The sequence below is a fragment of the Choloepus didactylus genome, chromosome 5, assembly GCF_015220235.1.
Source record: "Choloepus didactylus isolate mChoDid1 chromosome 5, mChoDid1.pri, whole genome shotgun sequence".
Taxonomy (NCBI): Eukaryota; Metazoa; Chordata; class Mammalia; order Pilosa; family Megalonychidae; genus Choloepus; species Choloepus didactylus.
The window spans coordinates 123,660,121-123,678,341 of record NC_051311.1 but is presented as its reverse complement, the minus strand read 5'-3'; the positions used below and the strand labels follow the sequence as shown (position 1 = coordinate 123,678,341).

The 18,221-nt window shown below is 36.1% G+C and overlaps 1 protein-coding gene and 1 pseudogene across 8 annotated transcripts in view; both read left to right on the top strand.

Moving 5' to 3' along the window:
* DGKB (diacylglycerol kinase beta) overlaps window positions 1-18,221 on the top strand; it is a 748,227-nt gene that overhangs the window by 189,725 nt on the left and 540,281 nt on the right. For all 8 annotated transcript variants that reach the window (XM_037836813.1, XM_037836819.1, XM_037836816.1 and 5 more), the window contains one exon: window positions 16,425-16,565. In XM_037836813.1, the coding sequence (XP_037692741.1) occupies window positions 16,425-16,565 (141 nt within the window). The remainder of the gene's footprint in view (window positions 1-16,424; window positions 16,566-18,221) is intronic.
* Window positions 1,857-9,321, top strand: LOC119534779 (annotated as a pseudogene).

Below are 18,221 nucleotides of genomic sequence, written 5' to 3'. Positions count from 1 at the left end.
TCTCTCTGACTTCTTGCCCCTTGCACCCCTGACACCTTTCATAGCCAACAGCTTGCTATGACTTATCCCTGCTCTGCTTAGTCAGGACTCTGCTTTCCTGCATGATCTCCATGATGTTTCCTCTGCCCTTATCTCCACAGCAAAACACTGTCCCTCCTTTAAACCTCAGCTTAAGTATCACTCTAATTAAACAACACAACTGTGTTCCATGCTAGGATCAATCAGATAGTGCACCTAGAGAGTGCAACGGGGAGCCAACCCTGGCACTCTTATAAAAGTCACACTGTCTCCCTGGTGCAGAATATCTGGTGCATCCTTTCCTCTCCCCTAACCCCACTAACACCAGCTCCTTACAGGCACTCCTGAAGTTAACTGCCTTCAAGCTAAATTATCTCTTTTTTCTAATGGGATAGCAATTAATTGCAGTTATTTGCAACTGTTACTTTCTTTAGTAGTAAGTATATAGTAACTGAAAGAGAATGTAATATAAATTATTAACTTAGTCAAACACTCATCATGTATATTCCTGTTGAGACTCTTCAATGCCCAAAACTTTGAATCTATAACCTATTTAATATAATATGTCAGTATTCGTCACAGGTCACTGAAGGGTTTTTGTTGTTTCTTCTTAGCTGCATAAAGGCTTTTCTAGCACTCTTTAAGTCAGATCATATGATTAATTGACCCATTGTACTATTTAGTTATAAATTTTTTCATTCATTAATTCAAACAGCCATCTATTTATTTAAACACATTATGTGACGAATTCCTCAAGAAAGCCGAAGTCCTTTAGAATGAAACAGGAAGACAGACGATAAGTTGATCAACTATATTACAATAAAATAAATGCTGTGATCCAGTTATAAATTGAAAGTGAAGGAAGCACAGTGAAGGAGGAGCCCAAATAAGACAGGGAGGAGCAGGGGAGTGTCCTGTTGCAGAAATCTAACTGCACTGAGAATTTAAAGACAAGTTGAAGTTGTCCAGGTGAAGGGGAAGGCAAGTATGGCTGGGAAAAAAATAGGAAAGGAGTTCTAGGAAGAGAAAGCAATGTGTACGTTTCTACACAAATATGCCAATATAACCAACCAAAGGGCAGTGCATGAACTGTATGGCATCAGTGTTTAGTCATTAAAAAATATTTGTTTATCACTTAAAATGTGCCGATCACTATTTGGATTGCTGGAGATATATCAGTAAACAGAAATAGACAACTCTCCTCATAGTCATTTACATAGCAGTGGGGTAAGATAGAACAAATAAAACATAAATGTGTATAGCATGTCAGATGACAATAAGTGCTATAAGGGAAAATGTATAAGGAAAGAGAATAGAGAGTGTAGGGCAAGGATAAGGGCAATTGGGAGTCCTGAGCTGCTTCTCATGACTGACAGAAACTGGGATTAGGAGTATGTTTTAGTTTCCTAGCTGCTAAAAAAAAGTACCATAAAACGGGTTGTCCTACCAACAGGAATTCATTGGCTTATGGTTTCAGAAGCTAGAAGGCTTGCTTCCTCCCAGGGTCAATATTTTCTGGCTGGCTGGCAACATTTGGGGTTCCTCAGCTTTTCTATCATATGGCAATGCCCATGGGAATGTCTTCTCCTTTCTTCTCTGGGTTCTCTGACTTCCAACTTCTGGCTGCTCCCCATGGCTTATCTCTCCATCTCACTTTCACTCTGTTTATAAAGGATCCCAGTAATCTAGATTAAAGCCCAACCTGATTCAGTTTGGTCACACCCTAACTGAAGTAACATCTTGTGAACAGTAGGTCCACATCCACCAGAATGCAGACCAAGACCAAGAACCTGTCCAAACTGGGGTGCACAATTGAAACCAATACAAGGTATAAGGGCATGATTCCTGATGGGCCCAGGACAGATGGTGGTAATGATTTTGTAAGTATTGGACATTGCCCAGAGGTAGGGCTGGGGGTGGGAATCCTGGCAAGATCAGACAGTGTCCTGAGGGCCTCAGGGGACCGGGGGAGAATAGATGTATTGGGATCACTGGTAGAGAATGACTGGGCAAGAGGTTAGAGAGGTAGGCAAGGCCACATGATGAAGAGCTTTACCTTTCAGATTAAGTTTTGCTTTTAATCCAGAAGAAGTTGGAAAGCCATTACAAGATCTTAGACTGGAAAAGAATCATACTGCCAGTGGTGTGGAAGCTATCATGAAAGAGGATGAGGCTGAAGGTATGAAAGGACCCAACAATATTTAAATTTGGAAATAATAACAAATTATCTTCAAAAAAGTTAAGGTACCTTACTTTTGGTCCCTGATCCACCCATTGCCCATCTTATGTTGCAATGGCTAATTGATTTGTGCTGTTAAATTTTAGGTGTATCTACCCCATATCAATATGGTGGAATTGAGCTCATTTAACATTTTCTATGCAACCAGAGAGACTTAATGGAGGCCACAATGGAGAGTTTCTTTTTGTCTATAAGGCAGTTAATCAAATTAAGAATAGAAAACTATAAAATGAAAACAAGGTACTTGAAACTTTGGGAAAATGTTCTCTTGCCAAATGACCTTGCTGAATGTTCTTGCCAAAAGACACACTTCATTAATTGTGTTGAGAAGAAACTATCACTCTTACCAGGACTGTCTTGAGGATATTATAGGATATGCATTTATTTTATAATGTAAAGGAGGTTAGTGGGTCTTTTGAGTCTGCTAAGTTACTTCAGTTTTCAGAATGCAACCAAGGGCAGACAGGGTCCATAAAAACAGTAATTAAACAGAGTAAAAGGCTTATATGACTATGACATAGGGAGATTCTTGGCACAGTATGCATTTAAAATATATAGATGCATTTATTAATGTCGCTATGCTTATAACTGTTTTAATAATTATGATTATAATCTGTGCAGCAGCTTATTGACCTACAGGTAAGTGCTCCAGAAGTTAAGATAAAAGAATTTCTACCCATGGGTCAATTAACAGTTATTTATTTCAGCTGTTACATTCCTGGTGCCTCTACAGTACCAACTTCAAACTTCTAATTGTTATTATGAGTAATAGTAATCCACAAAATAGTATTTTATTCTGCAATTGCCTCCCGCCAATCAAAGATAAACCTGCAACTTTAAGGTCCCATTTATAGGTAAAATTACTGTCAGAAAGTGAAGGGTTCACCCCACGTTTTTCCTTTAATTATTAAATGGTTTTTAGTATATTAGACTTGATTATACTGGGTTTCTTTATTCTTCCATCTTAATATTCCAAGTAAATCTCTGGTCTTCAAGTTTTCCACCTTTAATTTGCTCTTAGATTTCTTACTCAGGAAAAAAGATTTTTTAAAAACATTTTCAGTTTCATAATAATAATTGCATATTAAATAATAGTATTATCTTAAGTTTATTGAGCTGTCATTTTCAAGAATATTTATTTTTAGGTTTTGAGAGTCTAGTAAAGGCAAATAACATATTCAGTAATGTGCAGAGGCCCAAATCAATTGTAACATTTCATTTGCGCTAGGCTTTTAAGATACTGAGTAGTAGCTAGGAAAGAAATGTACTTGATACTGGGCATCCCCTGAAATGAAGGCCCTATTGAAATGGGGATTTCCATCTGCTTTGTTCAATGCTTTATCCCCAGTGCCTAGAACCTGGTTTAATATGACTAATATTAAAGGCCCTAAATATTTATTTGCATTTATAGTTATAAAAGTTTGTATGGTCTATAAATATGTCTTTATATAGTATATATACTTATATCTGATTGTATATATGTATATATTAGATTTAAAGGTATGTCCCTAAAAGAATGCATGATATGATAGATGGCAGACTCAAGCTTCAAAATTACCTACACCAACCGGAATGATATGACAACAAAATAAAATTATTAATATCTTGATATCAATATTAAATTTAAGTACTAATAGAAAATCTAAGACATAGGTTATAATCCGATTGTTCAAGTATAGAATGAGGGAGATGAGACTTGCCAGCAGTCATTGTGTACGTATGTGTGTGTATGGATGTGCACGTGTGTATAATGTTAGTTAACTGAGTGTTACGTAAGGTAATAGAGAAGACTATATTAAGAGAGAATAGAAATCCAATTACTTTATATTAAAATATATTTCTTTCTGAAATTTCAATTCACATTATAATAGTTTGAGAAAGACAGTTACTGGCTTAAAGTACAGTCATGCTTGCTCATTGTATACCCACTAGAAAACACAGATAAGCAAAAAGAAAAATCATTCATAATCCATTTCCCTATAAGTTTCTGCTGGTAAAGATTTGGTAAATATGTATATATGTATATTCATGTGTGCATATAAAAACACATTATGAGATGCACCCACTCACAAACACGATTACAATGGATGATCTCAGGCACGGTCCAAATGGAAGATGAAAATCTAGAGCTCCCAGCCATGGTTAGGATTTCTAATTTCCTGCCAAAGGTTTATGAACTAATCAATGTGTGCACTCTTAAGAGTCTTAAAAACCAGACTCTTAAAACAAAAGCTCATTTATTGAAAGGAAGGAGACAAATTCCTCTGTTTTATTTTTCTATCCCTAGCCCAATAGAATCATGCTTCAGCTTAGAATTCTAGTTCAGGTTGCCTCTTAAATTCTGGCTGCTCTATTTGCCTTTACCTCTGTTTTCTCAAATTTAAGTGGGGATATGTCACTGGGTATTTGAGAGCATGTTACTTGGTATTTGAGACTCAAAAAATATAATGCATGTACATCATTTAAAATAGTATGGGGTTGATTAAAAGTGCTCAATAAATGCCAGCCATTGCCATTATTCATTAAATAGATTATTATCCAGTGTTTTAGATTGCATATGTAAGATACAGATCAGCTTCAATCTAGCTTTTTTCTCGGATGTCATAAATTCTGAAAGAGTATAGTTAATTTTAAGTAGTGTTATCGGATTTCTTTTTATTGTGACAAATAAGGATCTTTTGGCATCAAGCCTCTTTTAATATAAAGTGGTTTTATTCTTTCTGCCCATATTTATTTATGGTCACATTACTTAGAGTACTTCAGTCAACTTTCAGTTATCTAACTGCATACAGCGCATAGTATGTACTGTCCAATATAGTAGTCACTAGCCACAAGTGGCTATTTAGATTTAAATTATTTAAAAACAAATAAAACAAAATTCAGGCAGAGCACTAACTTCCATCTTTCCTGGCCTGCTGCCACCATGAAACCATAACTCCTGAATTAAAGATGGCGGCATAGAGAGGAGTGGAAGTAAGTTAGTCCCCCTGGAGCAACTAATAAACAACCAGGAACAACTAGTAAATGATCTGGAATAACTGCTGGGGAAAGCATGACTGTCCACACACCATGCACCAACCTGGATTGGGAGGAATGCCTGAGATTGCAGCATGGAATCTGTGAGTAGAAATTGTGGACCTGAGCCGAGAGGCCCCTCCACCATGGCAGCCCTGACTGCAAAGCCTCGCTATGATAGACAGCAGCACTCTCTGAACAAGTGAATATACCTCAGTCCAGCTCTTACTGGGGTTTTAATTGGCAAACATGGACTGATCAATGCAAACTACAAATCCCCAACAAGCAGACAGAGGCTTTTAGTGATGACTTACCTTGAAGAGCCAGGGGAATTCTCTTTCTCAGGAGGGGGAGCCCAGAGCATTGGGTGCTATCTCTGGCTGACAGGTGAAACTGGGAGCCATGGACTGACCCTGAAAGGGGGCTTTCTGTCCCTTTCTCTCTCTCTCAACCTGAGTGGCTCAGTGGAAAAAGCCTTAACCATTTTCAGCTCACAGTGCTCTGCAGTAGAGAAAGCCTCAACCATTTTCAGCAAACAGGGCTCTGACTGAGGTAAGGGTGGAGATAGCAGAGTCAGAGAGACAAAGAACCTATTTATATGCAAATGAAAACTCCCTAGGGAGCGTATCTTCCCTAAGAGGAAAGAGGTTGTGCCCAGCTCTACTACCCGCCTTCCATTCAGAACCAGACCCCAGAGCCTGGGGGAAAACAGCCACGGGTCTCACCTCCTTACACCCATCAGGAGTGACAGGCTGACAGGTGCCACTTGTTGGGCAGAAGAGCACAGCAGCTTGAGGCCTCACAGGGTGTGTCAATGCTCTAAGACACACCCTCAGGGAAACCAGATACAAATATTTCTTCCTTCTAGGACCTGAGCCTGTTCTGGTCTGGGAAACCTGATTGGGGTAACCAAGAAAACCAGATGCCTTGACAACAGAAAACTACAAACTACACTGAGAAAAATGAAGTTATAGCCCAGCCAAAGGAAGAAACTTACATTTCAACTGAGATGAAGGAATTGAAACAACTAATACTAAATCAATTCAAAAAGTTTAGGGAAGATATGGTAAAAGAGATGAAGGCTGTAAAGAAAACACTGGGCATACATAAGGTAGAAATTGAAAGTTCGAAAAGACAACAGGCAGAATCTATGGAAATGAAAGGTACAACACAACAGATGAAAGACACAATGGAAACATACAACAGCATATCTCAAGAGGCAGAAGAAATCACTCAGGAACTGGAGAACAAGACACCTGAAAGCTTACACACAAAAGAGCAGATAGGGACAAGAATGGAAAAATATGAGCAATGTCTCAGGGAATTGAATTACAACATGAAATGCATGAATGTAGATGTCATGGGTGTCCCAAAAGGAGAAGAGAAGGGAAAATGGTCAGAAGCAGTAATAAAGGAAATAATCAATGAAAATTTCCCATCTCTTATGAAAGACATAAAATTACACATCCAAGAAGCACAGTGTACCCCGAACAGAATAGATCTGAATAGGCCTATGCCAAGACACTTAATAATCAGATTATCAAACATCAAAGACAAAGAGAGAACCCTGAAAGCAGCAAGAGAAAAGCAATCCATCACATACAAAGGAAGCTTGCTAAGACTATGTGTGGATTTCTCAGCAGAAACCATGGAGGCAACAAGGAAGTGGGGTGATATATTTAAGATACCAAAAGAGAAAAAACACTAACCAAGAATCCTATATCCAACAAAGCTGTCCTTCAAATATGAGGGAGAGTTCAAGATATTTTCTGACAAACAGACAATGAGAGACTTTGTGAACAAGACACCTACCCTACAGGTAATACTAAAGGGAGCACTACAGACAGACAGGAAAAGACAGGAGTGAAAAGTTTGGAACACAGTTTAGAGTGATGGTAGCACAGCAATGTAAGTACACTGAACAGAGATAACTATGAATATAGTTGATAGAGGAAGGTTAGGAGTATGTGGGACATCAGAGGAAAGAGGAAAGATAAAGACTGGGACTGTATAACTCAGTGAAACCTAGAGTGCTCAACAATTGTGATAAAATGTACAAATATGTTTTTTCATGAGGGAGAACAAATGAATGTCAAACTTGCAAGGTGTTAAAAATAGGGAGGTATTGGGGGAAAAATACAATCAATGTAAACTAGAGACCATAATTAATAGTAACATTGTATTATGCTTCCTTTAATGTGACAAAGGCAATATACCAAGGCTAAATGCATATAAGAGGGGGTCAGAAGGGAGGGGTATGGGACTTGTGGCATTGGTAATACTGTCTGACTATTCTACTTTAGTTTGATGTTATCTTTCCTTTTGTTGCTTCCTAGCTGTCATGTTTTTCTTTTCTCTTTCTTTTTTCTTTTTTCTTTTGTCTCTCTTGTCTTCTTTGACTCTTCCTCCTGCTTTGGAAGAAATGAAGACGTCTTCATATAGACATTGATGAGGGTGGTGAATACATAAATATGGATTATACAGGGACCCATCAATTGTTTATTTAGGATGGAATGTATGGTGTGTGAACAAAACTGTCTTAAAAAAATGGGTTAATGAAGAAAACTTGAGGGCACTATATTGAGTGAAATGAGTCAGACACCTAAGGACAAATATTGTGGGGTCTCACTGATATGAACTAATTATAATATGTGAACTCATAGACATGAAATGTAAGTTACCAGGATATAGAACGAGACTAAAGAATGGGGAGCATTTGCTTATTATGAGCAGAATGTTCAACTAGGTTGAACTTAAGTATTTGGAAATGAACAGAAGTGATGGTAGCACATTGTGAGACTAACAGTACTGAATGGTGTGTGAATAGGGTGGAAAGAGGAAGCTCAGAGTCACGTATGTCACCAGAAGGAAAGTTAGAGGTTAAAAGATGGGAACCTTGTGGTGGGCAATGCCCATGCTTAACTGTACAAATATTAGAAATCTCTTTCATGAACCAGAACAAATGTATGACACTATAACTAGAAGTTAATAATAGAGGGGCATATAGGGAAAAAATATACCTATTGCAAACTATATACTACAGTTAGTAGTATTTTAACATTCTCTCATCAATAGTAACAAATGTACTATACCAATACTATGAGTCAACAATGGAGGTGGGTGGTTAGGGATATGGGAGGATCTGAGTTTCCTTTTTTTTGTCTTTATTTCTTTTCTGGAGTAATGAAAATGTTCTAAAAATTGAAAAAAATTAATTGTTGTGATGGATGCACAGCTGTATGATGGTATCTGGGCAATTGATTATACACTTTGGATCTTTGGATAATTGTATGTTATGTGAACAATCACAATAAAAAAAAATCTCATTTTGCTGTGTGGCTGGATTTTCTTACTGCTTGCCCTTCTTACTTTAATCATTTCTGTGACTACCTCATGGCTCAACTCATTTAAATCTTTTTAGTTTATCTGAAAGAATAAGAAGAGAAGAATGAGAAAAGGCAAAAACTTGTGCAAAACAAATAGCAAGAGACACAGAGTGAAAAGGCCAGCAGATTACGTAGAGGAGGTTTTAAACCCTCGCCAGGAAATGAAATTGAAAAAACTGGAAGAGTGCTTTTATCAAATGTCGGGTGAAAACTGGAAGTTAAGCAATGGTCACAAACTTGGGGGTAATGAAGAGGTGTTACTTGAAAATGCCAGTCAAACATCCTCTGAGACTTCAAACAGAGAAGCTGGAAGGAGCAGAACTTGCCTGAGCCTGAAACCAAATTTTCAATGACCTCCTGACCAGCCCACACAGAAGAAGCTTCTTGATTTACCTGAGGAACTCCTAAAACAGCTAAAGAAGTAGTTACTGTCTCTCTCCGATGTCCAATGGGAGTATCTGGAAGAGAAGGTTTTTTAAGACTTGCAGTTCACAGGTCTTTTTTGAATGAGTGATGAAAATTGGTTTCCACACATCCCTCCATAGCCTTTCTGCTTCCCTTCCCAGAAGGCCTCTGCAAGTGGAGGGAGGTTGGTCATTGGAAGACATAGGAAAAACTGTGGCTACTGTACTCCTTGTGGAAGAGAAAGAGCAGAGCAACTAATTAAGAATGAGATCTACCTATTCTACACAAAATCAGCCATGCCGTGACCATACAGGACAATAAAGGATTCACTTTGAAATTGTGCCATACCTTGATTGCGCTCAAGGTAGTAAACGCTATAATGTCGATATCCAGGGGAATATCTGCACATAAATTAGGAAAGGATTGTTCTCTGCATGTAATAATTTGTGGAATGTGCCATTTTATAATATGCCAAGTGAGAACAAGGTGAAAATGAATGCTATGAAATATGCAACAATTGTTATTTTTCCTGGCTTGACATCATTTCTCAGTGTGTTTAAAAAACAAAGTCATATGGCCTTAGTTTTTGGGTCTTCAGTCCTAACCTACCACGTTATGGACATTTCACAATTCAGTCAAATCCTTTAAAATCTTAAAATTAGGAATGTATATTCTGATGTATTTCTAGAAATTAAAAACTTAAAAGTTTCTAAGCTCTTTAAGGCTTTAAAGTTTTTTGATAATTACGTATTAATGTTTATTTAGCTAAAGTTTCAGATTATATAATTCTTCCTTGCATTAAATTGTAACATTTACAAAATTCCAAGTGGATTAATATTTTTAAAAATGAAACCATGAATGTACTAAAACACAGGTGACTATACATATATAATTTCATTTTCCTGCTAGAAACCTGTAAACAGCACACTAGAATATCAAGTACAAACCCCAACTCTGGAATAAATGACTGTTAACCTTGTTGGAAAACAGACAAACAAAAAAATTCACTTCCCTCAGTCTCACTAGCCACATTTCTTTTGTTCAACAGCCATATGTGGTTAATGCTACTGTATTGAACAGTGCATTTATAGAACATTTCCACCATGGCAGAAAGTTGTGTTGGTCAGCCTTGATGTAAGCAGACTTATTTTTACTGCTTTTGAAGAGTCCACATTTGGAATGTGGACTTCAACTCTTGACTCCCTTTGCTAACTGACTGCTCTACCACCATGAGCAGTTTATTTTATTCTCTGACTTTCAACCCTCTTCACCCTAAAATGGAACCATAGTGTCTGTTAAGACCAATGTGTGAAACCGTTGTTTCCACACTGCCAGAGGTGTCATTATTGCTCCTTCCCAGAAGTTGCTCCATCTAAAACATCACTCCAGAAGGTGTGTGCTGTGCCTCAAGTCCTGTTCCTCATAAGTACTTGTTTTTTCATTTGTTTGTTTGTTTGTTTTTCCAACATCAAAACACATGAAACCCAGAACATATTCTGCGAGGGATTTGTCTGGCCCAGTCTCTTGTCAGGAAATGTGTTCCTCCACCTGCCCCAACTTTATGAACAGTTGCAATCTATTTTACATTCCCTATTAATTTGTCACTCTTCCTTCTCCAGTTTGTATAAGCATGAGGAATGAGGAATAATTACAATATTATCCTAAGATAAGCATAATAAGCAAGTCAAATCTAGAAAATCACATAATGTGTCATTATACTAATATTAACACTTTTTATTCTTTTTAAATGCAATTTTACTGAGATATATTCACATACCAGATAATCATCCAAAGTGTACAATTAATGATTCACAGTATCATCATATAGTTGTGCATTCATCACCACAATCAATTTTGGAACATTTTCATTACTCCAAAAAAAAAAAAAAAAAAGGAATAAAGATAAAAGAACACTCAAAACATCCTGTACCCCTTATCTCCCCCTCCCATTATTTGTTTATTTTTTTGTCTTTATTTTCTTACTCATCCATCCTTACAATGGATAAAGGAAGTGTCAGTCTCAATGTTTTCACAATAACAGTCACACCATATAAGCTACATAGTTATAAAATCACATTCAAGATTCAAGGCTACTGGATTACAGTTCAACAGTTTCAGGTATTTCCTTCTAGCTATTACAATACACTAAAAAACTAAAAAGGGATATCTCTTTAATGCATAAGAATAACCCCCAGAATGTCCTCTCAACTCTATTTGAAATCTCTTCAGCCACTGAAACTTTATTTTGTTTCATTTCTCTTCCCACTTTAGTACAAGAAGTCTTTCTCAATCCCATGATTCCAGGGCCAGGCTTTTCCCTGGGAGTCATGTCCTATGTGGGAGGTCGGCAGTGAGTTTACCTGCAAAATGGGCTTAGAGAGAGAGGCCACATCTGACCAACAAAAGAGGTTCTCTGGGGGTGACTCTTAGGCATAATTATAAGTAGGCTTAGCTCTCCTTTGTAGGAATGAGTTTCATAAGGGCAAGCCCCAAGATTGAGGGCTCAGCCTACAAAATTGGTAGTCCCAGTGCTTGCGAGAATATCAGTAATTCCCCAGCTGGGGAAGTTTAATATTTCCAAAATTTCCCCCAGTTCCTCAAGAGGGCTTTGCAAATACTTTTTTATTCTCTGCCTAAATTACTCTGGGATATATCAAGGCATCACACTCACCTATACAAACCAACCAGATCTCACTCCCTGTTCAAGTTTCCATGTAATTATGGTGTTCAAATAAACTGACTGTACAAGTTAATTAGATAGTGTGCTACAGAAAATATAAATTTTGTACCATGTAAACATCTCTTCCTTTGGTTAACACAGAAGTTGTTTGTAAACACAGTCCATATTATCCTTTACCTTTTAGTCTGATTTGCCTTAGTCCTAACCAGACCAGCTTCATTCATATCTCTAATTGAGGTCTGATCTCTTTTTCAGCTTTTTAAACAGTTGCTGTATGGAGTAATGCTGGCTTTCATAGCAGCAAAACTCTAGCTCTGAGTCTCAGGTGTCACACAGATAGCCAAAGTTCCAGGTTATACACAAAGAGCTTAGCTTTTCAGGATTTAGAAATTACTGTAACAACTCGGGAATAGACATGACTGCTGTAAGAGCTTACAATCTAGGATCCTTTGCAATAAACCTTCCCCTGATAACCTATGTTCTCTAATTCTCAGAGTTTGCATATTATATTTAGTCCATAGTAATGAGGTGTTATAACATGTCTTTTCGATTCTGGCTTATTTCACTCAACATACCGTCCTTAAGATTCATTCACCTAGTTGCAGGCCTCACAACTTCATTCCCTTTTAAACTGTTGATTTTGCTATTCACATGACTCTTACTATGGCTCTTAGAAATATACTATGATTCATTTCTGCAAATTGAATCATTAGAGAAAAGTGGGAGAACCAAATTGCCAGAGTGTTTTATTGTCTTATATGTTTAGAAATGCAAATCATGTTATTAGTTTTACATTTCATTTTAATATGTGAAGGAAAACAACTGGAAATAATGTTTCAGTTTTTGTTATCTGAAATCCAAGTGTGTGAAAATAAAACAAGCTGGAGCAAAAGCACTTATTTAGCATGTACCCAAATTGTTTTGCTATTAATTGAACCTTGAGACTGGTATTTAAAGCTGTCTACAACAACAAAACTTTTGAAACGATTATTTCATGAAAAGGAGCATCTAGACCGGAACATGATCAAACACATGGGAAGTCATGTGTTTGAATAATATGATAATATTGGTTAATATTCAGTTTGATTAATGCCAATTATCTGTTTTTAAAATTTAAAGTTCAAAAAGAATGTTCATATACACACACATATACAAATATGCATATATTTATAAATTGATGTCACCATAAAAACCTTAAAAATGCTCTTGAACTGCAAGATAATCACTCTTTGTAAAAGAAATATATCTTAATTTCACTGCTTATTTTTCACTTATTTTTATTTTGTACTTTTTTACATTATAATTATTACATGTAATATTACATGTATACATGTATAGATATTTATTGGTTCATGAGCATATATAGTATATATAGTATACACATATATAGTGTATACATACACCCATATACATGCTTGCCTCGCTTCTAAGACAAAGTATTTAAAGAAAGATAATCTTGGGCAAGTTAGAGAACCTGGAAATTAGGTGTAACAAAATTGCAAGATCTTTAGAGATAAATATTGCCACCTGTGGCAAAAGAAACACTTTTGTTTTTCCTAGATTCTTGTTGTTCAGGTCCAATTCTAAAGACAGACTAACACCAAGTAGAATCTTGAACCCCTTCATCAAAGGCTATTGCTGCTAAAATATAATATAGGATTCCACTTACCATTTCATTGAGGAGCTGTAACTTCTTGGTTGCAATTTTTGCTGTGTTCTGTTTCTGCAGAACAATTTACAGCAATTGCTTAAAAAGAAAAGGACTTTTCTTCAGGATAATGAACTGGGAGGTAAACAGGTGAGAGAGGCCTGGAGAAAGATTTTGGAGAAGGGGAAAAAACAAACAAACACCTCTGAAGAGCATATTTGTGTGTAAAAATAACTTCTACGGAGGCAGATTTGACCCTTCTCCCCGGGCCTGTTTTTCAGACAACTAAATGAAAAAATGAAGAAACTTTTTGGCCACATAGCAAAAATGGGCTAATACAGGAGGGAGGAGGGGACAGGAACTAGCCTGTGACAATTTTCATCAATTAAGTCCATTTCCACATGATTTTTGTTATGGAAAATCATGAAAAAGAGTTTTAACATTTCATCTTTATCTTTGATTCACCCTATAAACTGTTGCAATAAGTATATATTTTACCTCTTAAATTTTGGCTATAGTTGGATCTGAAGACATTATGAGGAAGAACTGATTAGTTCTTTAATGAAGTATATGCCCATAATTTCTTTTTTAATAAACTTTAAATTCTTTTTAAATATAAAACTAAGACATAATTAAATGCATGATAGAGCATGTTATGAACAGAAAATGGAAAATATTTACTTATTTTATCAACGAGAATTTTTGTACAGTAATACCTTGCTTAAAAAAGTGGAGTTAAATGTATTTTATAGTCAATATATACATTGCAAAAAGGAAAGGCAAATGAAAAATGCATGTGGTCTTCTCATTCTTCAATTGTTTATATTCAGTATTATGAAAGCTGATAATTTTATACCATACACCTTAGTTTTGTAAGTACAAATTATCAAAAAAATTCTAAATAAATGAAAATGTATAATATGTTTGGTATTCTTTCAAACGTCATTTTCTTTCACTTTTTTTTTTGGTTGCGTTTTTGTGTAAAGGCGTTAAATCAAGTTGATTAAATCATTTCAGCACCAAAGGGAGGACAATTTAGAAAAGAGGATTAGCTCATCAGGCAAGATGAGTTAGGTCATAGTTTATCCAAACCATAATTCAAGTGCTGTGTTCTTCAAGTCTGGGATTTATGGTTATGTCAAGGGTCGGCACCAATATGGCTTTTATCATGAGTTGCAAGAGTTTATTTCTCCAGCTGGCTAAGCTTTAGTTGGCTAGTTGGATTTATTTAGGGCTTTTTTTTTTGAAGCTCAGGATTATCTTCATTCTCTTCCTTCTTTGGCTTATAAAAATAACTGTATTAGTTTTTGTTAGATGTACAGTGGTATTTCTGTAAAGTGGAAAGATTCATTTATAACATGTCTCTATCAATTATTTATAAAGAGTAGAATTAATGTCATGCATAGAGATATATTCCAAATAACTACAACTTCGGTAAAGGAATTGAAGGAAGAGTGTAAAGCAGTGTTTTACAAACTGTAGGTGGTGACCTATTAATGGATAGTGAATTCAATTTAAAGATCTGTAACAGCATTTTAAGAATGAAATAGAATAGAATAGATGGTAAAATAGAAAAGATTATATCTGGTCAGCTATGAAACCTACTGCATGTGTGTGTATGTGTGTGTGTCTGTGTGTGTGTGTGTGTCTGTGTGTATGCTGAGTTAAGATATAATTGTTTTGTCTTACTATTGGCCTTAATGTAAAGAGGATGGGTTGGTCTTGCTGAGTATAAAACTCTGGGAAAGTAATCTCTATAAGCCTGTTTCTCAATAGTGAAATGGGGATAATAAAATCTACCTCACATGGTTAATTTGAGAATTGAGATAATATGTGTTAAAGCAATTATTAGACACTCAATAAATAGTACATTTTATGAGCAGTAAAGATTGCAATGGTAACACTAATGTATGGCATTTCATCATGCATTAAAATACATACCTGTTAATCTTGAGATCCCAGAGGCTATGACAGGTATTTGAACAATGTTATGCATTGAGAGAAATGGACAAGGGCTGGAGATACACAGTCAGTTAGAGCTGTGCTAGAGGATGACAGGCTTATAGAGCTGTGTTTAGTTAAGATTATTCTTCCATTCCAGTAGCTCTGATCTATTAGGAAGCCATCAGCCATTCAGGCCATCAGCCATCTGAGCCAGATACCACTTAAGTTGCCAAGTGTACCTCAAAGAATAATTAAGGGTTACCTTTGGACCTGACAGGTACGCATGATCTGGTTTCAGAGGCTTCTGTGTAAAATGGAAATAATTATTTATTTTGAATAAGTTTCCAGTACATTATCATCCAGATGATCAGCAATAATCAACCATTGGAAATCACTGGCATTCAAGTCCCTTATACCTATCTTCAAACAGGCAAAGTAAAAGGGCTTCAAAAAAAAAAGTGAGACCCAAATTAAAACTAAACTACAGTCATATGTTCTCACCTCTCTAACTAAATTGTTCCTCATATTTATCCAGATTTTATTTATATTCTCTTCTCTCTTATTCATGGGCAAATTCCTTGATGGCAGAAAAGATATCTTATTCATGGTGCTGGCAACTGCTTGACATAAATGCTTGGTTTTGTGAATGAATGGATCCTGATTATCAATATATAAAACATATCATGACAGACTCACTTTTCTTCCTTAGTTTGTCATGAAAGGCCATTCTATTATCTTCCCAGATGATTTGTGTCTGTCACTGCCTGTAGTAGAGAAAGGTGAGATAGGAGAGCGGTTCCTCGTGTTCAAATCTGTCTACCAACTCCCCCTTACACTAACACCCTCCATCCTGTGGGGGGCAGGCAGGTTGATCTGTATCACTGGACCTCAAAGAACCACCACTATTTACAAAAGTCATAGAATCTGTCTGGCTCTGCTGTCATGAGTTCCAGAGAATTTGGTTTTTGTCTGCTTAAGAAATTTATGATTCTCTACATAGTCTATGCCTGATCTATTTTTTTGTTGTTGATTTTATGTTTGAGAGCATGCTGAGTACTTTTCAACATAAAAACAAATATGGTTTTTCAGGTCTGAGAATGAACAAAGGCGCCATCACTCCTCCCCGTACTTCTCCTGCAAATACATGTTCCCCAGAAGTAATCCATCTGAAGGACATAGTCTGCTACCTGTCTCTGCTTGAAAGAGGAAGGCCAGAGGACAAACTCGAATGTATGTGTTCTTTCAATTTATTATATTGACCATGGCTGGGGTCAGGGGTAGGGACTAAATATTGATGAACTTATAATTTTATCCATTACTGTTGTCTAATTTTTTTAAAGTAAAGTGGCCCTACCTAACAAGAAAGAATTCTTCCTATAAAGAATCAGACAAGTCATGGATAATAACAATCTATCAACTTCAGGTTCTTATTTATCACGTTCCATTTATTACCACATGCTTCTTAAGAATGTGTGTCCATTGCATAACTTTTATTTTTGATGTCCCTTACATCACTTCTTCTGAGGTAACAAAAGTATGAAAAGTATGCTATGAGTTGTTTTGAAAAAAACATTTATTTCTCATATGTGAAGAGTCTTTCCCATTAGTTTCACAAGATGCTTTACTCTGAGATAGTCTGTACACATACAACCTTGAGCTTTTTGCCTTGAAACCTTCCACAGTAAAACTTTCTTTGCCGGCAACAAATGATTTCTCAAAGGCCAAACATGAGAGCTTAATTTATAAGACTTGACACTGGATATAACAAATACTTAAACAACAGCTTTGTTTGTTTTCTTCTACAGTGTGTAAGGCATTAGAGAATTTCTGTCTCATTCAAAGTAAACAATTCTCTTTAATAAAAATTAGTGATTGAGCTCTCTCTGGTGGCAAGTTGTACTCAGTGCAATGGAAGAAAATAATTTTCAAACATCTACTCTAAGCCTGATCATATGATAATCTATTCTATATCCAAATCCATTTTAAAATGCAGAGCTGGTGGTTTATTCAGTAATATGATTTACTTTATTATACTGGATGTCAAGATGAATTAAAAATTATTGTTACTGAAATGTTAATGAAATTATGAACCTGAATTTGATATTTCTAAAGCAAGTAGAAAACTTTGTGATGTCTCAGAATTATGATTAGAAAACATGTTCAGTTAAATTTAATACTAACTTGTGTTGATAAAATTTATTCACTGCTAAAGAATTTATGAAAATATGAGAGTCACAGCTGCTTAGATTATGAATAAACCATATTAATATCATTCTTTAAATACATATTTATTATCATGCATTAAGGATGAATATTTGCATTGCAAGATTTATTCTGTATTCCTAAGAACCTACAGAAGTCTCTGTCATTCCAAAATAAATATTAACATTCAGTGAATTTCTTTTGAAGAGATGGCCAGAGAGAAAGTTTGCTCAGGTGTTGTCAGTCCCATGTTTGGGATGATTTTATTACACTAAAGTAGTCTTTGGTGTTGCAGTTTAATTATTTTTAGGTCAACTGGAAGTATATTGTTTCTAAGGTAGAGTTCCTAAGAAGTGTGCTTTTGAGTTCTCGATGTGAGTCCATGACTCAATGTAGCCTTTGTCCACAATTGCAGGCAAAATGTTAACCCACATATCGTTCAAAGACACTTGATGAATCAAGTCAAAACTGACCTGCCATTCACCTTCCTTCGGTGTTACATCCCCCTTCCCTCTGTTTCTTCTTTGAAATTTCCTGCTCTTTTCCAAGTTTAGACCAGATTGAGTTGTACTTTCCTCTTTCCTTAACCATTTCTTCACACTCTTATCAGCAGCCTTGTTACAGCCTGGCATCATTAATTTTCACCCAACACTTCAGAGTACCTGAATGTCCGTCTCAGAAGCA